Source organism: Mycteria americana, chromosome 3, assembly GCF_035582795.1.
Source record: "Mycteria americana isolate JAX WOST 10 ecotype Jacksonville Zoo and Gardens chromosome 3, USCA_MyAme_1.0, whole genome shotgun sequence".
In the NCBI taxonomy this organism is placed as follows: domain Eukaryota; kingdom Metazoa; phylum Chordata; class Aves; order Ciconiiformes; family Ciconiidae; genus Mycteria; species Mycteria americana.
In genome coordinates, this window is record NC_134367.1 from 116,210,877 (window position 1) to 116,235,527 (window position 24,651).

Genomic DNA, 24,651 nt, shown 5'->3' on the forward strand with positions numbered 1-24,651 from the left:
GGGGACCTGAAGCAGTTCCTGAGGATCTCCAAGAGCAAAGATGAATCTCTGAAGCCGCAGCCCCTCACTACCAAACATAAGGTGATAGTGCAGCTTTGGAAGCGCTGTGGGGCTGGGGACCCTGAGAGGGGCAGCCAGTGCTGACATCTCTCTGGGGTCAGGTGTCTCTCTGCACACAGGTGGCCCTGGGCATGGAGCATCTCTCCAACGGCAGGTTTGTGCACCGGGACTTGGCAGCCAGGAACTGCCTGGTCAGTGCCCAGCGGCAGGTCAAGATCTCATCCCTGAGCCTCAGCAAGGACGTGTACAACAGGTCAGCTGGGAGCCTGGCAGGGGAGCGGGAGGGGATGGGATGGCACCAGTCTCATTGCCTGCCTGTCCTGCCTGCAGCGAGTACTACCACTTCCGCCAGGCCTGGATCCCGCTGCGCTGGATGCCACCTGAAGCTGTACTGGAGGATGAGTTCTCCACTAAGTCAGACGTGTGGTCCTTTGGGGTGCTCATGTGGGAGGTCTTCATGCACGGGGAGATGCCCTACACCCCACTGGCAGATGATGAAGTCCTAGCAGGTATGTGGAGCACCTTGTGCTGTCCCTGGCATTGTAGCCTACTTCTTTTTCTTGCGGTAGACGGGGCCAGCCAGGCTGTGCGACGTCCTCGCTCTTGACACAATGCTGGTCTGGCTGGGGAGGCTGTTGCAGCCCGTGTGGAGAGATGCTGCCCTCCTTGCACCCCATGGAGAGGATCACACCTCTTCCCAACGGCCCTTTGGACTTTGTTTTCCCACCAGGTCTGCAGTCAGGAAAGACGAAGCTCCCGCACCCCGAGGGCTGCCCTTCCCGCCTCACCAAGCTGATGCAGCGCTGCTGGGCCCCCAGCCCTAAGGATCGACCCTCCTTCAGCGAGCTCGCCACCGCCCTCGGGGACAGCCCAGCTGACAGCAAACCCTGAGCATCCTGGCCCTTGCTGGGGAAGGATGCGGCAGGGTGGACAGGGGTCTGTAGGTGCCTGGGGAGCCCCTGGCACTCCTGCGGCCCCTTGCTGAGCCCAACACCGATGCGCCAGCAAGCAGCACAACACCAGCAGCTGCTGGACTCGAAGCACAAGCCAGTGTACCCCAGCCCCGTTCCCCCTCTCCTCCACAGTTCCCAAAAGACAGACCTTGCTGCCTCTTGCTCTCTGCCTGCCCAGCCCAGCGCCCTTGGGCTGCTGGCGTGGATGGAGCGCAGCTCCCCCTCACCCCGGCGACAGCTGGGCTCCAGCACCAGGCTCTCCATCCCCGCTTGCCATGTGCATATCTGCTGGCCTGGCCTGGCCTCTCTCCGTCCATCTGTGCTAGGCATGCCTGCCTCCCCCATGCCCCACAGGTACAGGCCAGCCAGCAGGAACACAAAGTGCCTGGCATATGAAGGAGCTCGCTACCTTTCCCAACTACCCTGTGCCTTTTTTTGTACAAGGACTCTCTCCCTCTTCCTCTTCCAGAGCGCTGACTCCTCCCTACCATAGTATTTCTGTTACTGGAATGCAACCTAGAGTGGGTTAGTTTGTTTGCTTGAGCGGAGGGTACCGCAGCCAAGAAGGGTTGGGTTTTGTTGGGTTTTTATGTGCTGCTCTCAATAAAGATGGCTTTTGGGGGCGGGGGGGGGGATTTTTTGGTCTTTGTAAGACGCTGCTGTCAGATGGCTGTTTCACTGTTTTCCTCCATATGGTTCCTGGGAAGGGTTGAGGGCCGGTTCCTCAGGCATGTCTCCTGTGTTTAACCCTTTTGCCCCCTTCCCAGCTGGATCTCCGATGCGGTTGCCAGCCTGTCGTGCCCTGAGGGAGCACTTTGCCTCAGCACTTATTGTCTCTCTGGGCAGTCATGGGTTGCTCTCCAAGAGGGACATGTGTCTCAAGAGAAAATGTCCCTCAGACTCGCTGCAAGCAAGCGCTTATGGACACGTTGACAGGCTCCCCTCTAGTTCAGGTAGCCAAGCTTTCGTAGTGACTTTTCTCCTTTGTAATTGGGTTTGTGCACCCACCCCCGTGGCCTGGGGCGGCTTTGCAGCCAGCACTGCGTTGTGTTTTTGCTTGGGAGATTTCAGCTGCTGCTTCTTACAGGACTGAGGAGCTAGCAGGGCCAGGCCTGGATGGGAATACTGGGGGGACTCCTGCTGTCACATGTGCACTGCAGCCCTTTCCCCTGTGCCAATGGCCCTGAGCAATGGCAGGGTCCTAGCAGTTTCTTCTTGGGGAAGGAGGGGTGGGCAGATGGTATACAAGAAGCCCCCGTCCTCACAGAGTGAACGTGAACTAAGCCAGCACAGGGTAGGCCTTTTCCCTTGGAGCCAGAGTGGGACCCTGTGTTTGGCCAAGCTGCACACCAGCAGTTTCGCTTGCTGCACAGCTCTGGGTTGGGGGTTGTAGAGAAAGATTTGAGCTCTTCCAGGAGGCCTGCTGGGGCTGGACTTGAGGCAATGGGCACAAGCTGCACAAGGGAAATTCATATTGGATATTAGGAAAAATGCTTCCCCCCAAGGGTGGTAAAGGTCTGAGACAGTCCCAGAGAAGCTGTGGGCTCTCCATTGTCAGAGATATGCAATGGTGGACCAGATAAGCCCTGAACAACCCAATCTAGTTGGCTCTGCTTTAAGCAGGGATGGACCAGAAATGTCCAGGATCCCCTTCCCGCCTCTGCTACCCAGCAAGGCTATGGAGATGCTGGAGGGTGAAGAGGGTTCATTTCTTGGAATGTGCTAGCTGGCTCAGATTTGGTCTAGGACTTGGGAACAGGGTCAGCTGGGCCTGTCTGGGTGCAAGCAAGTTTGCTGGCTATAGTGCAGAATTATCAAAAGTGTTTGTCCCTTTCCTGACACTTGTGATATGTCTTGCAGCTGGGATCTGTGGAGTCTCCCCAAGCCAATGCCTCTTGGCGAGCTAAGATGTGGCTGTGGCTGGCTGTTGGGCCCCTCTCTCCTCCCTAGACCTGGTGCTCCTTCGCATAGTGGGCTTGGCAGCAGGTTATCACCACCCTGAACCCTTGCTGCCTCCATGACCCTTCTCCAGATGGGCTGGCCACAGCCTGGAGCTGGTGGCATTGTGCACACTGGAAGGAGCTGCTATGGGCAGAGGTTTCAGGATGTGCCTTCTCTCCCTGTTGCAGCTCCGTGTCCCTCTTGTCATTCCTCCCAGTCCTTCCCAGTGTGTACACAACCCTTTTGAAGTGTGCAAGTGCCATAGCACTGCTGTATGCGTGCTCTCCAACTTGCAAGTGACCTCTCGCATGCATTTGCTGTTGTTTGATGTCCTTTTGTTCCATCTTTCCCATCCATCCGATTCCTATGGACTTTCCTGCCTGCTGCCCTACGTCTCAGGCAGGACAGCTGCACACAGTGGGCTGATTCCTGCAGCCAAGTCACTAATGAATGTGTCTTGTCTTGCCTGTGCGTCCCTGTAGTATTCTTTACCTCTAGAGCACATCTTGCCCCAGAAATACTCCCAGCTGGTTCTGCAACTGCTTCCTTGGGCACTTGTGGATAGATCATATCAGAGCCTGTCACTCGATCCTTCTAGCTGGCCTAGCATTCCTACACTGCAGCATCTCATCTCATCCCATCCCTCAGCAAGGGTTACCTACTCCATCCTGGTCATTGGTGCTCTTCCTTCGAGGCTGTCTGGGAGGTGAGGGGCAGGTAAGGGCAATTGTACATCATCAGCTGACAGACAGGCCAGCGAGTGACCTTGAGTCTCTGCCCCAGGCGAAGGCCACCTGCATACTGGACACAATGAATGATCCCTTGTCCTCCCACCTTGCTGCCCCATATTGGACATGACAGGCAGAGTAGCAGGGTTATTGCTGTGCTTGCTCAAAATGCTCCTGGGTGGGCTGGAGGTGGAGCCAGGCACCATCACGTGTGGTGGCCTAGCCAAGCAGCATCTCTGTGATGCCGTGGCTAGAGAATAGAGATGCCAAGGACTTCTGGAGTGACATCCTTGCTCTGCCAGCTTGATGCATGCAGGTATGTCTGTGTACTGGGAGGGAACAACATGGCTGCAGCAGGCTGGTTCTGTGAGCATTGTCGGGAAGGGGTGCTCAGCTTTATCCCAACACATCCTGGGGACTTGAGTGCCTGTTTATCATGCAAGCAAGACCTGGTGACTACGGGGAAGCATTCAAATGGAAAGGCACCAAAGCTAGGACAAAGTCCAGACCCAAAGGGTGCAGAAAGATGGGGGTTGGGATTGTGTATTTTTGGGAGTGATGTCATGAAAAAGTTCTGTATCCTTGGGGATGAGACAGATGTTGGCCAAACTAATTGGAAACAGCGAGCTGAGCAAATACAGTCCTAGCTAAATGCACTGGAGAAGAGCAGGAAATCAGAGCCCCTGCAGGAAATTGAGAGGACTTGGGCAGTTGACGGAGGTGGGATCAAGTTGCCTCACCCCAAACTGAAGGAACATCTTAAAAAAAACACTTGGGAAAGGAAGACAACCTGTGGTATCCAGGGCCAGAAAGAACAGCACGGCTCCATGAGAGCAAAGGACCACCTAGTGGGCCACCAGCTGTGGCCAAAATTGAACAGTTACTGAACAGTGTAAGAGGATAGCAAGCAGGTATGCACTGTCCCAGCTAACAACTCCCTAAAGCATAAGGACCTGAAACCAGGCATTTCCAGCAGTCCTTGATGTTTTTTCTTGCCAGAAAGTTATCCAAATTCCCCTTACAACTATGCATGCTTTGAGCACCCCGGGGCAATGAATGCACAGATCCACTATGCACCTTGAAGAAGCACTTTTTGGTTTGCTCTGATTTCAGCTGCTGCCCCATGGCTCTTATGCAGCTGTGTCAGGCACCTATGGGGAATTAATGGGCCTTAATTGTCCTAAGCAGCCTCACCTGGGACCTCCCACCCTCTTGAGCTGCATTTAAGCTCAAGCCTGGGCCTTCAGTTTTGTTTTGACCAATCTTGTAGGTGTTCCTGTTTTGGCCTTGCTTCTAGCCCTGTCTTCTAGGCATATGTTGTAGCCTTATTACGGAGTCCTGATTTTGGCCCTATCCCCTGACCCGGGTGGATACTGGACTTGGTTCATGGCTTGCTCTGTGGATGGACCCTGTTACCAACGCCTGCCTCTGCTCAGGTGGGACTATACCTATTAGTGGGGGCATGGGGTCACCCTTAGACACTGGCTAGTCACCCCTCATGGAGCAGCCCCACTCATGCTGTTCCCTGATACCATGTATGAAGGGCAGAAGCACCCCTCTGCTGACCAAAAAAAAAGCACATTAAGAAAGGCCCTAACCTCATTTTACATATGCAGCAGTACCTCCAATTGAGTTGTTACTGCTCATAGAAGATATCTGACTTTAAAAAAGAGCATCTACCTGCACTCAGCAGCAGTCAAAAAAGCAGCTAAAGTATCAATGGTAAGAATATCGGTAACAGGATGGAAATCATCACAACCCCAGCGTTGAGTGCAGAGGGTGTTTAATAGCTCCACAGTTGAAATATTGATGAAGAGCTGGAAAAGGATGAGGAAAGGGCTTGTTGCAATGGCCTAGAGGAGGAATGCAAAGGGACATGGAGGGTTGGGGTGATGCTGGGGGCAGCTGGGAGCAGGGCCCATGCTGTAGTGGAGCTGGCACAGGCAGTAGCTTGCCTGGAGGGATCCTTGGTATTTGGGCGAGAGGCTTTTATGGCATGGTGCCAAGTGCTGTGCCCACAGCTGTGTAAGACAAAGGTTAGAAATGTGAATTTTATGACTGGGTTGTAAATGAGAACAACCCTGAGGATGAAATGGGACTGTCAAGCGGCCAACAACCTGGTTTAAGCTGCTTTCAACTGCCGCTGGGTGCTGGTTTGGTTAGGGAGGTCCAGTGTTACTGGAAACTTGTGTCCTGTGGGTGATGGTGGCCTGGGACAGGGCTTGGCTCTACGGTGTGTCTGCCTTGGCAAGAGATTAGCATCCCAGGAAGCTCAGAGGCAGACTGATGCTCTGGTCCATTCAGAGCACAAGTGGGACAAGCATCTCGGAAAGCATCCCCAAGATGAGGCAATGGAGGGAGAAGATGGCAGCAGAAGGGATGAGCCAGCTCTCGCCTCTTGTGTGTGCAGACTCTCCTGCAGCCTGGGGAGCAAAAGGCCTCCACATGGCCCTGCAATCAAAAAGCCCAGGGGGAGGGGAAGGAGGGAGCGTGTAGCAGCCCGATGGGCAAGAGGAACCCCAGTCCTGGTACCTGCAGTGGTTGCACGCTTGTGCTGAGCAGGCGGACCGGCCTGTCTCTGGCTGTCAGATCTATGTGCCAGTTGCTCTCAGCCTGGCTGGTGCCTCCAGCCGTGCAGAGGGTCTCACTGACCCTTCCTCAGTGTGGCATGACACAGCGAGGCCTCTGTCTCACCTGTGCCAGGTGTAGTTTGTGCTCAGCTTGAAGGGAGGGTGGCCAGGGCATGTGATGGGAGGCATGTGAGTCCCAGCAGCCCTGCTGGGAGCTATAAATGGCATGTGTGCTCACTGGAGGAGCATGGCTGGCGGGGAGGAGGGGGAGGTGGTGGCGGCAGCAGTGAGGGGGGTGTTTGGTTTTGCAGTTACTCCCTTGCTCTGTAGGAGGTTGACCCTAGAGAGTGAGAGACAGCTGTGAAGGCTGGTGGCAAGTGTGCGCATCCTCTGAGTGATGAGGCAGACACAGAAAGGGCTTGTGCAAGCTGCAGAACCCTCCATGGGGTGCCTAGGAGGCAAAATGGGTCTGTGGCAGGGCTGGTGCTGGCAGAGGTGAGGTCTTGCCCTGGGTCGCAGTTCCTGTTTGTAGGACAGGGTGTGGGAGAGCCCTTTTCTCAGCCAAGGATGTGGCTCTGTCTGCCCTCACAGCTTCGAGCTCTGAGGCTCTGTGGTCCCTCCTGCACCCTTGCTGACCCACGTGCAGCCTGCCTTGCACTGAAGTTGTCCTGCCTGCGTGGCCTGTCCCTCTCCTGTGGAGGTCCTGGTTCACACCTGAGCAGAGGGCGTGGCCTGTGCTACCTGCTAGGAACCCTGTGAGCTGCAGAGTCGGGGTGGCACATGGTCCCCTGTCTGTGTACTGGGGCCAGACCAGCCATCTTCCCGGGGACAGGAGTACAGGCAATCTGTCCTACCCACAGATGGCTGTGGTAGAGGACTGCATTCTCTCCTCCTGTGGACTTGAAGGTAGCTGTGGCCCATCCTGTTAAACAGAAAACCTTTTTCTTCTGACCAGTGGTCAACTTGTGCTTAGGCAATGTGCGTTTTGGTCATATCTGCCCCGTCCTGTGCCCTGCAGACCCTTGAGCACCCATGTAGCCCCCAGACCCTCTCGGTGCCTCTGCAGCCCCTCCTCCTGACCCTAGGCAGACCCTGCAGCCACCAGAGACAAGCGGGCAGCGCTTTGTCCCCTGCAGGGTGTGGGAACAGTGGAGGTGGAGGGTTGCCTGGAGCAACACCCGGTGGCATCACTAAGAGGCAGCCGGGGGGTGGTGGTGCGCAGCTCCTCCCGACAGCATCCTGAGGATGTCGAGGCAGGGGCTGAGGGCAAGGCAGGGAGTCTCAGCCACGTGGTGTGTCTCCTATAGGAGGACACGAGTGCCTGGAGCTGGCAGCAGGAACGGGGGAGCGAGGGCTGGAAGAGCCGGTGTCTCAGCCCGGTCTCCTTCGCCCTGCCGCAGGACGGCCGGGCCGCGCCGCCCGCAGCAGCGTAACGTCCTCGGTGCTCGTCGCCGACCGGCCGGCCCGCCCCGTCCGTGCAGCTCGGCGCGCTGTCTCTTTAAGAGCCTCCCTGCGTGTTTCAATCTGGGAGTGACGCGAGCGCACTCGGAACGTATGCAAATCAAACGCCAGCCGCCGGCCAATGGGCGCCGGAGCTTGGCGGCCGCCAGCCAATGGAGCGGCGCCTCCCGGCGGGGCGCCGGCTCGCCCCATATAAGGAGCGCCTTCGCCATAAAAGGCAACATTGTATCGCTTTATATGGGGGCGGCGCGGCGCGGCGGGGGCGGCGGCGGAGCGGGGCCGTGAGCGCGGAGCGGGTGGCGGGGCCATGGCGGGGCCGGCCTGACCCGACCCGACCCGCGCTCGCCGCCGCGATGTTGCCGAGCCAGGCCGGGGCCGGGAACGGCGCCGCCGCCGCGCTGGCCCGTGGCTCGGGGCTGGGTCGGTCGCCGGTGCCGGCGCCGCGTGGGGCGAACGGCGGCGGGGCGGCGGCGGGGCCGCCCGGGGGCCGCCTGGAGCGGGAGGCGCTGTACAGCGGCAGCGAGGGCGACTCGGAGTCGGCCGAGGAGGAGGAGCTGGGCGGCGAGCGGCGCGGCGTGAAGCGTGGCCTGGCCGAGGCGGCGGCGGCGGGGCCCGCGGCGGGAGCGGCGGCGGCCGCCTACAGCGGCGGCGTCGGCGGGGGTGGCGGGGCCGTGAGCGGCGCCAAGCCCGGGAAGAAGACGCGGGGCCGGGTGAAGATCAAGATGGAGTTCATCGACAACAAGCTTCGGCGCTACACCACCTTCAGCAAGAGGAAGACCGGCATCATGAAGAAGGTGCGGCCCCGGGGCTCCGGCCGGCGCGGGGGGCGAGCGGCCGCGGGGGGGGTGGCCGGGGGTGCCGGCTGGCACCCACTTGTCCGTGGCCGGCGGCCCGGCAGGAGCCTTGGCCCCTGGGCGGTGCGCGCCCGGGCCGAGCGGGGAGCCGGCCGGCGGGGCTGTGCCCGGAAACGGCGGCGGCTTCCCGGTCCCGCGGGGGGGGCGCGGCCCGGCACCAGCTCCTTCCGGGGGGCTGCGCGGGAGCCTCCGGGGGGGCGGGTTGTCGCCTGCGGCCGGTCCCTGGCGTCCGCGGGGCTCCGGGCAGGGCCCCGGGAGCGGGAAGGGCGGTCACGGTCACGCAGGCCGGGACCGGGGGATGCCGGGTGCGCCCGGCGGGCCCCAGCCGGCTGTTGCACCCGCGGCGGCCCGTCCGCGTGCAGTCTCCGGCCCTGGGCCGGCGCTGACCGGCGCCCCGGCAGCCCTCGGGGCCGCTCTCTGTGAGTCGTTGCTGGGTGCTGCGCCAGTCCTGTGGCACAGCTGGGCTGCCCTGTCCCGCCAAGGGCCCAACAAGGCTGGCTCCTTCGGCCGCGGAAGGGGCCAGCGCCACGTCTCGGTCGGTCCGGAGTGCTCTCCGCGGTTCCTGGTGGCAGGAGCCGTTGTGCAAAGACAGATTAGAAACTTGGGGGAGTTGGTGTGTGGTTGGATGCTGCTAGCTCTTCTGCATCCCTGTTGGTGCTCATAGCATCCTCTGAACAGCTGGGCAGTGCTGCATCCCAGCTGAGCTGGGCTTCATGCACCCTGGGGCGGTGGGAATGGTTGTGGGGTACCACTGGACACATCCTGGCTGCGCGGGATGCAGAATGAAGCCATCCTGTCTGCGGTAGCTTGTGTGAGACCACTGAGTGTGCCAGGATGGCACGTGAAGAGTGTTCTTCCTAGCCCCCAGGCCAGTCCTGGGGGATGGTAGCCTCACTGCAGGGGTGTTTGGGTGCAGCTGTGCTCCGGACTGTGAAGACTGAGAGGGGAATCTGGGTCCCGGCCCGACAGGGGTGTTGGTGAGGGGAAAGAGGTGGCAGAGATACGTGGGCTGAGTAGCATTCTCTCACATGGCTCGGCAGAGGTGACAGGGGAGAGAGGCATCCAGATGTGTCTGGAGAAGCGGGTGGGACTTCCAGAATGGGGACAGCCCAGTGTCCCCATGTCCTCAGGCTGCTCTCCTGCATTCTTTTTTCTTGTGGCCTCTTGGCCTGCACATCCCCTACGGACATGCTAAAGGCGATGGGAACACAGCATGGGGCATTTCAACCTGTAGAGAACCAATCTTGAGTTGGTTTTAGAGGCTGCAGCTCCTCTGGTGTGACAGGGAGCTGGAGCTGGTGTGAGCAAAAGGAGGGCCATGCTGGGAGCACAGGGACATGCTAGGGACTCTTGTCCTGCGCTGTGTGTGTCCCTGCCATCTGTGACTCCTTGTTCTTCCCTTGTGCTGCTGGCAGGCCTACGAGCTTTCCACGCTGACCGGCACTCAAGTTCTACTGCTGGTGGCTAGTGAGACGGGTCACGTGTACACGTTTGCCACACGGAAGCTGCAGCCCATGATCACCAGTGAGACGGGGAAGGCGTTGATCCAAACGTGCCTCAACTCCCCAGACTCGCCCCCGCGCTCGGACCCAACCACTGACCAGCGCATGAGCGCCACGGGCTTTGAGGAGACGGACCTCACCTACCAGGTGTCCGAGTCGGACAGCAGTGGGGAGACCAAGGTAACGTTCCTGTGCTCAGCTGCACGCCTGGGCACCCTGGGAGGCACGGGCTGTGCCCGTGGAGCTGTGCTGGGAGCCCTGATCATCCCCAGCCCTCCTTGAACAGCAGCTTGGGAAGCTGAGGACGGATCCCCCTTTTGCTGCAACTCCAGCGAGCTCGTGCCATGGCCTCTCAGGGCTGGCTCCTTCACTTGGCTGGCGGTAGTGGTGATTTGGAGAGGGAGGGAAGTGGGTGGCAGGTGTCCTGGCCCTGGCCTTTGCAGCGGGGCTCTCCACTGGCCCAGCCCACCCCCCTGGCCAGCTCTCGGCGCTGTTATCTCTCCCCGGGCGTCTCCATGCTCTTGCACTCATTGATAAAAATTTGATTCTGCCTCCATGGCCTTATAAGGCCTGGTTTCCCTCGCCAGAGTCCCTGGCAGGGCCCCTCACATTCCTTATAAGCTGCAGCTGTCTCTTGCTTTGGTGCTGTTTTGGAAGGGGGCAGGGAGGACATGGGGAATGGAAACATTTGGCTGGATGGACCGTTTCTGCTCCCTGCCTGGTGTCCCTGCAGGCGCCGGCCCTTGCCTGCCTGTGTTCCTTGTGGCTTCTTGCCCAGGGTGTTGCAGAGGGCCTGCCTGCCTGTGGGTGCAGAGTCAGGCAATGGCCTTTTTGTGCTGGAAGGGCCCTGTCTTGTCCCTGCATCGCCTGGTGCTGTTCCTCGGAGCCGTCGCGAGAAAGCTGGCTCCCGCATCCCTGCTGCTTCCTTTGCAGGCTGGTGCTTGGGTCTACAGGCGCTTGGAGATGGGAGGCAGGGGAGTTTGTGGTGCAAGGCTGAGACAACATGCTGAACTGGGGGTTGTGCCACAGCTTCCCGGGCCTGCGTAGAGTGCTGTTGGGTGCTGTGAGTTGCTGCAGCTCTGTGGTACCTGTGTTAGTGGCATGGGTACTGGGCTAGCTGCTTCCAGATGAACTGTGGCCTTGGTCTAGGAGCCCTCCAGCCAACTGTACACAAGCCATAGCAGCATCCTTGCTATTAGTAGTCACTAAACATTAAGCAGACAGAACCTGAGGAAGGGTGTTTGAGCTCTGCGCTGTAATCCCAAAGGCAGCGAGTGCAGCCCTGAGACGTGCCCAGCATGTTGTCTGGGGCTGCAGGGGTGTTCAGCTGTGTGTTTGTATCCTGTGGCAGCCCAGCAGCTCTGGTCACAGTGCTGCTGGGTACCTGGCAGCCACGATTCCTCCATGCCCTCTTCCCCACGTGTGTGCAGTGCTGCACCAAGCAAAAGCTTATCGCTGCTGGGCCCTGAGAAATATCAACAGTCCCAGAGATTCCTGCAGGCAGAGGATCTGTGGTGGGCCAGGGTGTTGCTGGCTGGAGAGCTCTGTGCTGGAGCCCAGAAGAGTCCCTGGGAAGGTTTCCCACTGATGGGAGCCCAACAACAGTCCTGGCTGTCCCAGTCTGGCATGACTCCCCTGGGTGCCTCTGATTCCTAGTGTGAGCTGTGCCAGCACTTTCCAGTAGGCAAAGGAGTCCATTGTTGCCAGCAATTTCTCCCTTGTGCAGCCTGTGTTTGTAAGGACTTGTGTCTCTTGGGCTTCTCCTGGAAGGAGAGGCAAGTCCTGTGGGCAAGTCCTGTGGGCATTTTGTAGTAAGACAAATGACCTGTGCCTGGAGTAATTTGGAGGTGCAGGAAGCACCGTGCATGGCAGCTGACCTGTCCCTGGCATGGGGCTTGTCCACATCATGTCCCTTAATATTTTCCCTGAAAATACTGCTAAGTGGCCCCAAAGGAAGTGTGCTCTTGGGGTGCAGTTACTCTGCAGAGGAGATCTTCTTAACACAACTTCTCTCTGCCTGCTTTCTGATGCAACCCCCACTTAGTGCCCTGCAAGCTCCATCCCAGTACTCATGAGTGATAATGCTTAGTGTGGGGTGCCTTGTGGCCACAGCCAGCATTTGGTGTGGGGCTGCAGAAGCCCTGTGGCCCTGTCTTCTGCTTGATGTTCTGGCTAAATGCACCCCTGGCTTGCTGAGGGTTCTTGTCATGGCAAGCCCTGGGGCTGGGGACAGTCCCACCCTGACCCTCCCCAGTCCTGCTGTGCCTTCTGCACGGCTGGAAGCCTGGTTTGGTGCTCTGGCTGAGATCAACCCAATTCAGATAAACCAAGAAGCCCTCTGAGGATGAAGGGAGCCTGTGGGTGGGCCATGCTAGGTGGCTGGCATCCTTGCTGAGGGGTGGGTGGTATACAGGGCTGGCTTATGGGTGCCTCACTGGAGGAGGTGGCAGGAAATTAAGTGCCTGGACTGTCAGGTCCAGCCACATAGGATGCTCTGAGAGGGTTGGGCAGTTGCTCCCTGGCCTTTCTGTGAACTCTGCTTCCTGGACCTCTGTATGGACAAAACCTGCTTGTGTTCAGCTGCTGCAGCAGAGGGGGAGCAACGCAGCCAGGCTGTTACCTGCAGTCAGCAGCCCGCTGGTATTCCTTTGCGCTACAGCCAGCAGCAGCTATGAGATCCTCCTGCTGTGCCAAACTCAAACTCCCCGCCATGGAGCTGAGCTCGGACTGCAGCTGGGACTGGGGCATGCTGTACTTCCAAGACAACAGCTATATCCTCACAATTATACTGTCATGCACTGACCTGTCTGATCTTTTGCGGGCCCCAAAGGACACAGTGCCCTCATGTAATCCCCTGGGTGTGGTTATGTGGGAGATGGGATTTTGGAGGGAGCTCAGGGGCTCTAGTTTGGGATGAGAGCATGGGAGTAGCCCTGATCTGGCCATGGCTTTTTGGGGTGGGGGAAAGGTGGGACTTCCTGCCCCATATGGAATACAAACCAGGTGTTGGAGACCAGATTTCTTATGTACCTCCAAGGCCAGTTGTCCTGCAACATCCATGTAGTAATGCTGGCTGGAAGGTCTGGGCTGTACTGAACAGCATTGTCCCAGGCAGCCCCCAGAAGATGTGGAGTGGGATTGTTTCTGTCCCCAAGACCCTACTGTGGTCCAGGATGGGCATCAGATAGCCTGGGCCTTGCCCTGTCGTCCAGTCATGCTGTATAGCATTTATCAAGCATGCACAGTGGTGTGGGTCTGTGCAGACATCTCCTGCTGCTATGCTGCACCTCTCTGCTGCGTGTTGATTCCCCAGGCACTGCTCTGCAAACTGAAGTTTGCAGTGAGCTATGGTGGGGAATGGATGTGCAGCTGGATCAGGAAGGGAAGGGGCCTTCAGGGCTGCTGTGCTGCCTCAGGGCTTGTCCATGGCTCCTTGGGTAATCTCTGCTGAAGGTGACCCATGACTTGTCTCCTACTGAAGGCCGGCCTTGTGTATGTAGTCTGGGCTTTGCAGGGTGCTGGGGGGAGCCAAGGTGCCCAGGGGCTCTGAGGCATCCTGGACAGGCATGGGGAGAAGGCAATGGGTGTCCAACCCCAAGGCCTCTCCCAGATTTCTTTCTGTACTGGGAGCTATTGCTGCAGCCCAAGAGAAACACAGCAAAGATGGGAGCAATCTCAGTCTCACATGTGGCAGAGTAGGGAGGGCAGAGATGGAGCGTGCATGGTTCAAGCCTGCTGGCACAGCATCCCTCCCAAGCACCTTTGCTGTTCTGATCATACTGAGGTTTGCCCTCATGCTTCCAGGGAGTCCTGGGAATCCCCCTGAGTAGGGTGCTGTGAATCTTTTGGGATGCCTCCTCCAGCCCTGAGAGTATGGAGTGTGGGGAGATGCTAAGTGCCCTGGCTGCTTGGGGACTACATCTCAGGGGTGTACAACTTCAGGGCCATGCCTGGGGATGAGGGAGCCCGGCTTTTCCAGCTGGCAACAGGACCCGCCCTGCTCTGCTATGGCTCCCATGGCCTAGTGGGCTGGGGGGAGCTCTGCCCTGTCACCCACACGGGGAGGGTGCCCACAGCCTCCGTGTCCCATGTGGGTTGGCAGGAGTTTGTGGTTGAGCTAATGGAAAGTGCCTCTGCTGGGCTCCACTCTGTTATCACGTGCCTCTTCTAATTCGGACTTCAGGGGCTGCGGTGCCAAGGCGGAGGGGCGTTGCTCTCCTCCCTCCCCAGGCCCTGGGGCACGGCTGAGTGCCCGGGATTGGCTCCCCCTGTCCAAAATGGGCTGCCTTCCCTTTTTTAGCTGTTCGTTGAGCTGTGAATTCCTCATTCCTGGCAGCTTGACAAGCTGGGAACAAGGTTTAGCACGTGGGAGAGCTGGGCCCACCAGCCTGCAGCGGGAGGGGTGGGAGTGTGGCAGCCTTAACTCTTCCCAGGCATGCCGGCAGCTGTGGCAGGGCACGGGGACAGCAGGTCCCTTGTGGTCTGTGGCATGGTCTCCTGTGGAGCAGTGTATTTGCAGTCTGCTCTTGGCCAGCTGAGCAGGGCAGGAGAGGGGCCATGGAGACCCTGGGTATCCAAAAGGGGATTTGGACGAAGGAGGCATGTTAGTTGAAGTGTGACTGCCAGGGGCAGCAGGGATCACGCTGGGCTTGCTTGGTTCCTGCAGATCCAAACCATGTCCAGCCACATGCTTTGTGGATGTGGAAACTGGGGTGTTACGTGCCCTGCAGCCTGGCATACATGTTCCTCCCTTGTTCCCAGACCCAGGAGGCCAGCCTCTCAGGCTAGCATTGGCCCAGCGCAGGGCCTTTTTCCTCCTGGTGCTCAGCTTCCCTGGCAACGCTGTCCTCCGAGAGGCATAGAGCTCTGATGCTCCTTGCAGGGCCGTGGTGTGTGCTGGCTGTAGCTAATGTGCGGGGTCCCTTGGAAGCATTTGCTTCGTGCCCATCTTCTGCTAGTGGACTGGCAAATGGGTGCTTCCCCTGGCCAGGTTCTCCCCTTTGCTCCAGGAGATTTGTGGAGGCATTCCCCAGGGCCTGCCAAAGCAGCTGTCAGGGCTGGGTTTGGGCCTCCCTGGTGTCCGGGTTTGGCCTTACTCACCTCTTGCTTGCTGCTTTCAGTGTACAGCTGCCTTTAAGAGCCAGTTCTCGGCTTGTTCTTGGCCATGTGTTTCCTGCCATAACGGAAGTGGTGTGTGTTCCTGACAGGAGACAGTGTGTTTGCCTTTATGTCTGTCCCTGCAAGGACTGCTTTTGCCTGTTGTATGCCAAAAAGACGCTGTTCTCTTCTTACAGGCTATGGGGACTCCTGGGGAGGTGAAGGGTTGCTTATTCCCCTGGTGTCTTGCAGGGAAGTCTCTCAGGGGACCTGTGTGGCCCTGGGCTTGTATCCAAGGTTTGCGCTGAGCTCTCTCCGTCTCTCCTCATATTTGTACAAGCAACTCCTCTCTGCTACCCTGGCTCTGCTCCGTGTGCTGGCAGCAGGCTATGGGGGTATGGTTTAGCACGGGGATGCAACCTACAGAGCCTGTTTTGGCCCGTAGGTTGATGTTGGCCTGTAGGGCAGATGTTGACCAGATCCAAGGGCTGGTCTGAGCTGTCACAATCTCTCCTTCCCCAGGACGCACTGAAACCAGCGTTCACTGTCACCAACCTGCCGGGGACAACGTCCACCATCCAGACAGCCCCCACCACCTCGACCTCCATGCAGGTCAGCAGTGGCCCGTCATTCCCCATCACTAATTACCTGGCGCCAGTGTCTGCCAGCATCAGCCCCAATGCCGTCACCAGTGCCAACGGGACAGTGCTGAAGACTACTGGAGCCAGTGCAGTGACATCTGGGGGCCTCATGCCGATACCCACCGGCTTCACCCTTATGTCAGGTTAGTGCCTTTAGGGGCTGAGGACTGCATCTATCTGTCTGTGCACCTGGACTGTGTTGCTGCCCTCTCCAGAGGAGAGGAGACCTAGTGGCAGGAGGAAGCAGAGTGGTTGCTGCTGTAGGGCGAACCTGGCTGGGATTCCTTGCTTGAGCCCAGCCAGGCTAGTGGCTGGAGAAGGGTCATGTAGTGACTGTTTCCTTAGAGTGCTGCTAGCTGGCCCTGCTGCTGGGAAGGGCGTGGTGGCACGGAGCTGAGCTGGGACCCCAGGGCAGCACCGAGAAGCCTGGAGGGAGTGAAAAGAGCTGGTGGTGACAAAGCCTTTCTTTCTCCCTCCTTTCGGCAGGTGCTTCCCTTTCTCCGGGGACCCCTACCATTCCTCTCACTCAGTTACAGCCGCACTCCCTGGCTCTTTCCAGCCAGCAGGGCCAGGTCATCACGGGTACGGCTGGACAGCTGCAGCAGGCACAACAGACAGTCTTCCGCTTCCCTGCCAGAGCTGGAGGGCAGATCGTGTCGCTGACAGGTCAGCACTCGCTTCTCCTCCGCTTGCTTGAGGTGGGGGGATGGAGGTGTCTGTGGGGGTCCTGGTCCTGGCCAGAGAGCTGACCTCCAACTGAGGTGGGAGCACAGAGGCCAGAGCACAGGGCACCCTGGTTGTGGCTGTGGGGGAGAGATGGGAAGACAGGGCAGAGAATGCTTGGCGTAGGCAGGAACAGCATCCTGGGGGGTACAGACCAAGGGAAGTAGGGGGTTGTCAGTCTCCTGCCCCAGGGTTTGCCCTGGGGCTAGTAAACGCAGGGGAGACAGGTCCCTGGTGCAGCTGTGCTGAGGCTGAAGTGTGCTGCTAGGAAGACTGATGGAGGAGGACCACAGGGGCTCAGATGTCCAATGGATGTTTTTTGAGTGTTGGCATTTGGCTCTGAGCAGCTGCCCTTGCTTTTGTATTTGGATCTGCAGTCAGTCACTGAACCACAGTGCAGAGGATAGATTAGAAGAGACCCAGAGCAGAGGAGGGAGCGGTGCTGCTGTGCTGCCTTGTGTGCATTGTTCTTTGTAGGAATTTCTTGTGCTGAGTCAAGGCGCTCCAGGTGTTATACTGGGGCTGGACATGCTCCTGGCTGGAGTTTCAGAGCATGGCTAGGCTCTCCTTTGTGGGGGCAGCCATCGTCTGAGGACCAGCACTGAGAGTGAGATGGTATTTCTTGTGTCCTGCCTGTTTGTGCCCAAGTTGATGAGTCTGATAGCCTGCATGCTTTCTTGGAGCCTGTATGGCTCCTGTGGGCCCTGGCAGACAGCGTGATCCCATGCAAGAGGACTGGGATTTCCCTTGTGATCTGGAGGAGCTAAGAGAATAATGGACGTGTGTCTCTGTGGTGTGGTGCATGGGGAGATGCACAGTCTGAGCGAGGTGGCCAGTGATTCCTGCTCTCTGGCATCCCTTGCTCTTCCCTCTGGAGACAGGACCTGAGCCTGAGGGGGGCTTTCTGTGCCGAGCTCCGTCTTTGGAGCTGAAGAGCTTTGCAGCGAGTGGACTGGGCTGGAGGCTGTGTGGCCGTGCCCCTGCAGCTCTGGGATGCACACCTTGTGGCCCAGTGGTCTCTAATCCCTGTGTAGGGCACTGTGATGTCCTTGAGATCACAAGCTGGGTGTGAGAGCTGTTCCCTGAGTGCCCTGTCAAGGATGGAGCTGGGCTCCAGAGTGTGAAGACAGCGGGCCCCAGCTGGCCTGAGCATTTGGGCTTTTGCAGTGCTGCTCTGTGCAGTGAGATGATCCTTGCAGGGCTGGCTGAGTATGGGCAGTGCTGGGGTCACGTGTTGGGCCCTCTCCTCCCAACATCTTCTGTGCTGTGTCTTGGTGGAGCCAGGAATGGTGAGGAGGGCCCCAGACGTTCCTGAACCATGCCTGGGAGCTGGATAAAAGCTGCTGTGGCCTTTCCTTTTCTCTCTGGAGCCCTGTAGGCCAGCTAACCCCTCCTTGGCCCCTGTGTGCCAGGAAAGAGGAGGTTTTGCCCTGCTCTTTGGGGCAAGGCCTGGTTTCTGCCATGCTTTTGGCTAGCCTTCCCCAGCGCAGTGCAGAGCCATACTGTGGAGCTGCATGTGGCCAGAGAAGGACTGGGGGGCTTTCACATGGCCCAGAGTACCTGTATCCCTGCTGAGCCACAGGCTCATGGGCTCCTCTCTCTCCCCAGGTGGTACCATGGCTCAGCAGGTCCCAGTCCAGGCGATCCAGGTGCACCAGGCACCGCAGCAAACGTCTCCCTCTAGTGACAGCAGCACTGACCTTACCCAGACCTCTTCCAGCGGAACAGGTAATTGGGATGTCATGGTAACCATGTTCTGTCTTCCTTCCTAACCACTGCTGCTAACAACCCACACCGATAAACTTCATACCTGCTCCCTGCCCAGGGTCCCTCCTTCAGACCAGCTCTATCCCAGCCTTTCTGACAGTTTCCCAGGTGTATTTATCCCTGTTGCCATCCCCTGTGCTATACCGTATCTAGGTAGACGCTGCTGTGCATAGGGCACCTTACAAGGGATTTCAGAGCCTCTCTGGATACATCATCTGCTCTTACTTGCAGCATGGAGCTGGGAAACAGGTTGCCCAGTCCTCAGATAGTTTCTTAGTGAGCCAGCACTGCCCCTAGCACAAGGCATTGGCTCACATCTACTTGACGTTTTTACTGTATATGCAGAAGACACCTGTTGTCAGCAAAATCTGAGTCCAGGTACCTGAATGCAGGCTGAATCCAGTTCAACAGCTTTATTAAAGCTTCATCAGGAAACTTGTATCTCAAGTTGAATTCAGTCCTGGGTTATTTCACTACCATGCTTTTCTGCCCTCTTATACTCACTCACGAAAGGAGAGGTTTGAGCTCTCCTGCCTGTTCCCTGGGGCTTTTCCTCCAGAGCTTGGGAGAACAAGATGGGTATCTCCGTGCACATGCTGCTTCAGGACAGCATGCAAAGGGTGGCTGAGGGAGGGGTGCTGAGCAGGTGTGTGAGTGTAGCAGACACCTTTCGTGTGGCTCACATGTAGTCTGTTCTGGTGCCAGTGACCCTCCCAGCGACCATCATGACGTCGTCTGTGCCAACCACTGTGGGTGGCCACATGATGTACCCCAGCCCACATGCGGTGATGTATGCGCCCACATCTGGCCTTGCAGACGGTGGACTTGCAGTCCTCAACGCTTTCTCACAGGCGCCTTCAGCGATGCAGGTGTCCCATGGCCAGGTCCAGGATCAGGGTAAGAGAGCTGTCTGGGTCAGTGCTCCCTTAAGTGCTCTGACACCCTGATTTTTCCCATCTCACATGTATTTATGCTGTATATTAATTTCAAAGAATTTTCTTCTAAGCAGTCCTAGCAGCTGTGCAAAGGCCTGGCAAGGGTGATGGTTGATACACGCTTTTAGATCCCATTCTCCTATGCAAAGGGTTGCTTGAGCCGTTTGCTGGGGAAAAAGGGTGAGGGTTGCTGGGACGGGTGGCATATAGGGCAGGCAGTAGAGGGAGCTAAGAGACTCTGGAGAGGATGTGTGGTTGCCTGAGGGGGCAAAGCAGCATGAAGCCGTGCAGGCAAGACTTGGATTGAGGGCTTGTGCCTATTTCCAAATGCTTCTCCCAGCATTTGGAAAACTAGCGCATGTGGCTTTCTCCTCGGATGCCTCCATGCATGTCAACAGGCACCTTCATCCTTGTGAAGCTCCGTGGAGCTCAGAGAAAGGACCCATGGGGGAGCACTGTTTAAGGGATGGTGTCATTTGTGCGCTCTCTCTTGTGGCAGGTGGCGTCCCCCAAGTGTTCCTGACAGCCCCATCAGGCACTGTTCAGATCCCAGTCTCAGCTGTCCAGCTTCACCAGGTAGGCGCAGAGTGGTACTCGCAGGTGTTTAGGGGGTGTCCTTGCTCTGCCCCTGGCTGCACATCCTTTGTGGGTCTGGGCAGACGCAGGCCCTTGGACAGGGCCAGTCCTCAAGTCTGGGAAAGCTGTCAGTGCCACCCACTCTTGGGTGAGGAAGTCTTGCCCTCCTTGGACAGGTGCCCAGAAAGGACAGTGCCACCCTGGCTGCTGGCACACATGGTCTCAGGGCGTGCTGTCCCCCAGTGCTTCCTCCTCCTTTTTCTCTCTAGATGGCTGTCATCGGGCAGCAGAGCAGCAGTGGCAGCAGCCTGACGGAGCTGCAGGTGGTCAACTTGGACACCTCACACAGCGCCAAGAGTGACTGAGAGGCCTCTGCTGCCAGCCTTGTGCTGTCCGTGGCTTGTCATGCCAGTGCTGGGGCTGACGGCGATTCCTTCTCGTACAGACTGCACCAGTTATTTATTGTTGCCTTTTCACATTTCCTTCATCCACACATGCACACACACACGCATCCACCCACCCACACCCACACACACACACACAGGCACGTGCATGGGGCTGCAGGACCCACCTGGGGTGGAGCTGTGCTGGGGCCATGCAGGGCTTGGGGGCATTTGGATGCTGCGATAGCTGTGCTTGTCTCACGCCAGCCAAAGAAACTTGTCTCTTGTGGGGAGGATTGCTCTGCGCTGTAAATAAATACCGCGGGCTATTCCCAGCTGGAGGCTCTGGCTCCTTCTGGGTGCTCCGAGTCACCTTGCCCATGAGTGTTTGCTCTGCGTGGGGCTCAGCTCAGACCCAGAGCCGTCCTGAGCGTCTGCAGAGCTGGGCAGCTGGCCTCAGCAATGTGCCTTTGTGGGGGTGACAGGTCCCGGCTGCAGCAACTCACCCTGGGCTCTGGGCCGGGGAGAGCGGCCAGCTTGCATGTGCATCTCTGGTTGGGCCTGTGCGCCCTCCCTCTGGAGGGCAGGGCACAGCCTGCGGCACGTGGCCCCGTCCTCCTCGTATGCACTACAGTGAGCCCTCTGCCCTCAGTGCCTCCTTGCTGGGCTGCCTGGCAGATTTGCAGCCTGCCTGGCTCTGCCCCCGTGGCTGCCCTCGCACAGCTGAGGTGGTTGGTGGATGCCCAGGAGCACAACGATGCCCCGGAGAGCTCCTGGGGGGCTCTGTGACTGGCCCAGCCCCACGCTCTCCTCTCAGCCCTCGCACTGCTTGCGGACTCCGTATGCCCAGGGGAATGTGGCTGGGTCTTTCCCACATTCCCCTGCAGCTCCAGCCAGCGCTTTCTAAATTTCTGTGTCTGATGCAAGGTGGAGAAACAACTCAAGTGTCAAAGGGAAGAGCCCACGGGGCACTGAGCTGCTGGGCAGGTGGCAGGCTCTTCTCTGAGCACCAGGGTGACCTGTGGGCCATCCTGGACCGTGGAGGAGCAGCTGCGATGCCTGTGCAGGCTCAGCAAGGCTGGGGGAGAAGGGCTGGAGCATGCTTGGTCCTGCCTGGGAGTTGCTGTGAATGGCTCTGCTACCTAGCCCTGTCCCTGGAGGGGGAGTGAACAAGTGAGAGAAGCTGCTGAATCCTTAGGGGAAGAAGCAGCTACTGTAACTTTTTTTTTTTTTTAAGTTAAAGACAAAAGAAGCCTTGGAGAAAAAAGAAAAAAAAAAAAAGAAAATTACTTTATTTTTCTAAGTGTTAAACTCAGTATTTATGTAATTAAGGAATAAAAGTTTGGCTCCTGTACAGTTTTCATGGGGTTTGTACCAGGGGGTGGGTGGGCATCAAGGCAGGAAAGGGGCCTTGCTTTTGAGTTTATATTGTAACCTTGGACATGTTCCCTCAGCATTAGCGTTTAAGCTGCGCTCTCCACCCACCAGCATGTGCCAGGGATCAAGCTGAACCGAGTGGGATGCTTGTTTCCCACTTACCTATACTGAGGACTCCATACCCATCATTTTGGGCTTAACAGGCAGAAAGCAAGTGAAGCAGTGGCTGGTCTCTAGAAGTGGGAAACCCATCCCTCAGGAGCAAAGGGCTTGCAATGTGCCTGGGAGCCAGGGATGGGCCAGGTTTTCTGATGGCCACCCTGTTCACCTCTGGTCCTGGGACTTGTGGCTGTTCTGTCATTGCTATTGGTGTGGAGCAGTGCTACCTGTGAGTGCCTAAGGGATATGAGCATCCCCGCTCCTCCCTGGGTGGTGAGTGGCCAGCAGTGGCTGATCCCTGCTCTCCCTGCTCACTGTGCAGGTAGCATCTCCTGAACTCCTAGCTGATGGCCTGGGCTGTAGTTACCCCTCGATAGCTGTTCCTTAGTGCACAGATGTGGACAGGTTTGTTCCAAGCCCCCTGTGCAAAGAGCTCCTGGAACAGTCTTTCAGCCCTCGGTCTGTTATGCAGCCTGGGAAGGGCTCACGGGGAGTGGGGTGGCCCATCTGGTGAGAGTGACATTGCGTGCTGCCTCCCCTTAGTATCCTTGCTCTAAGAGTCATGCGTAGCCCGCAGCTTGGAGCATGTGGGAGTGCTGTGCCATGCCCCATTGCTAGGTGTATGAAAGCTGCTCAGTGATGCTTCCAAAACAAGGCTGGGTACCTAGGAGTTCATCCAGGGAGAAGGATGGGGTTGGGGTTTGCATTGTCCTTTGCCCCAGCACATCACGGTGGCTTGGCTTTGCTCCGCTTTGCTTGTGCTAGCACTGTGGAGCAGAGCTGTTGGGCCAGGATGGCAGGAGTGCCCCTGCTGCTACAGGGTGTCTGACTGCATCCCCTCCCTGGCTCCCCAAAGGCAACTGCTGGTTAAACGCTAATGGTGTATTTTATTTAAGTGCAGACTTGTAAGAACACTTGTGTATCAGGGATGAAATGGCATTTATTGTGTGGTGACATTTTTAGTTCATTTTACTGGTTTGAGGGTGGTGTGTGCGTGTGTGCGTGTGTGTACGCATAAGTGTGTGTGGGATTATTTTTTTTTTTTCCCTCCAGTTTCCAGGGTTGTGTTTCTGGATGGATGTGGAAGTAATCACAGTACTATGTACAGAGCTTTCTTTTGTATTAAAAAAAATTACTCTTTCAATAAATGTTATCATTTTGTGCACAGATTTGGGATCTTGGCCATGCTTTGGGGGAGGGGACGACACACACCTTAGGGCCAATGAATGGGGATCAGAGGCAGATTCCTGCACCTGTTTGTGTACTGCAGAGGGTGGGGGGCTGTCTGGGCATGATGTGGCAAAGAGGGGCTCTTTGCAAAAGTCCCCATCCCCACTGCTGCCTGCACAGGTGAGACCTGATCTGCTCGACTTCTGCTCTGGGAGTCCCAGAGCCAGTGGGTGGGCCAGAGGGTGCCTGTGGTGGACAGCAGGGCTGTGAGGGCTGTGAGCCTTTCTGAAAGCTCGGGAATGGGGCTGGTGAGCAGGGCATGGTGTCAAGTCAAGAGAAGTAAAAACCAGGAATGAGGAAGAATGGGGACTTTTGAAAAATAAAATTCTTCTAATTCATAGGTGTTGACAGGGAGGAGCATGAGGACCTCAAGCAAGAGTTAAAACAGGGAGGACAAACAGCCCATGTTGCTTATGGAGTAGTTAGGCAATAACTAAGGCCTAGGAAGAGGAATTTTTGCCATTGTAACATCGAAGAAAAGGTGATCCCTAGGCCTGGCCCCAGGTGGATTACATAATTAGATATTGATAAACTACCCCAAACCAAAGGAGGACAGAGGTATTTTTTAGTAGTGACAGAGGTATTTCCAGGATAGATAAAAGTTTTGTATGAAGATGCTGCTGTTAAGGTAGTGTTTACCTGATATGGGACTCGACAGACAAGTGATGCTGGCCAAGGCCCTGTCATCATGGGAGATGTCATGCAGCTGGCATCTCAGAGCATCCAGACATGGTGGTTGGTGTGTGCAGTACCATCCCCAGGCCTCTGGACAAGGTGAAAGAACAAACTGGGCTTTAAAATAAACCAGTTGAAAGGCTGTAGGCAGAACAGCTTCCTCTGACATTGACAGGCATCTGATCCAGGTCTCAAATGAAAATGAGCTTGTTTCTCATCCCCTCTTCAAAGTCCATTATTTTTGGACACCTGATGTCTTTAAGGATGGAGCTTAACTATTGTCTTTATGAGGCCCAACACCAAGACTGTTAAATTCCCTGCAGAAAGCTGCTATGAGAAGATATGGCAATATTCAAAGTCCAAACTGGAGAGGCATTACTTAAAGCCAGGTCAAAGGTGGATGCTCGTAGGCCCCTAGGAACCAGGTCAAGGGCACATGGGGGCTCACTAAAGTGCCTAAAGGTGGGAAAGAAACCAAAGGGACAAGGGCTCGTTACAACCATCAGTGCTGCTGGGTCAACAGTATGCTAGCTAAAAATGCAACTACTAGCCTCTACATAGCATCAGGTCCTGGAGCAGATACCTGTATAATGTAAGGAAAGCTTAGCACCAATAAAAGTCTGTGTGGTGGAGGGACTGCTCTATTCCTCACAGTGCAATTTGGAGAAAATACATCTCAGCATAGCAGGAGAGGGGAAGATTGTACAGAAAGTGCTTAGGAGCAAAACACAGCTGAAACGGCTCTTTTCCTCATTGGGAGGGGAGGTGCTTCACTTTTACGGGTTACACCACAGCCAGCCCCCATGTTCAGCATGCCTCCACAGCTACGTCTTGTGGTTCAGCACCACAAAACCCATATCAGCACAAGTAACCCCATGTTACTTGTGCTCAGGGCTCTGTGTATGACGTATAAAACTCCTAACATGGAGCAAGACACCACAGACATAATCTTTACTTTTAGGATAAATGATTGACTAAGCATGGTATCAAGACCATCAGAGCCAAGACATAAGTAGGGC

General features: G+C 57.0%; 2 protein-coding genes across 4 annotated transcripts in view; both read left to right on the top strand.

Moving 5' to 3' along the window:
• PTK7 (protein tyrosine kinase 7 (inactive)) overlaps window positions 1-3,419 on the top strand; it is a 40,825-nt gene extending 37,406 nt beyond the window's left edge. Inside the window, exons 17-21 of one of the 2 annotated variants that reach the window (XR_012774893.1) lie at window positions 1-81; window positions 162-313; window positions 391-569; window positions 791-1,966; window positions 2,874-3,419. Coding sequence is in view for 1 of the 2 variants with exons in the window: in XM_075496692.1 (XP_075352807.1) it covers window positions 1-81; window positions 162-313; window positions 391-569; window positions 791-951 (573 nt within the window). In the remaining variant the exon portion in view is untranslated. Of the gene's footprint in view, window positions 82-161; window positions 314-390; window positions 570-790 lie in introns of both variants that reach the window. The other variant, XM_075496692.1, reaches the window with a different exon arrangement.
• A 3,139-nt stretch (window positions 3,420-6,558) lies between these two features.
• Window positions 6,559-22,896, top strand: SRF (serum response factor). 2 transcript variants are annotated; one of them, XM_075496693.1, is made up of 8 exons: window positions 6,559-8,507; window positions 9,983-10,249; window positions 15,689-15,950; window positions 16,294-16,473; window positions 18,139-18,258; window positions 19,003-19,194; window positions 19,732-19,808; window positions 20,078-22,896. In XM_075496693.1, exons 1-8 carry the CDS (start codon window positions 7,866-7,868, stop codon window positions 20,171-20,173), a joined length of 1,836 nt encoding a protein of 611 aa, XP_075352808.1. In that variant the 5' UTR covers window positions 6,559-7,865; the 3' UTR covers window positions 20,174-22,896. The 2 variants fall into 2 exon arrangements, with proteins under 2 accessions (XP_075352808.1, XP_075352809.1); XM_075496694.1 differs by lacking the exon at window positions 16,294-16,473 and having other exon boundaries at window positions 6,563-8,507.
• Window positions 22,897-24,651: the final 1,755 nt, after the last annotated feature.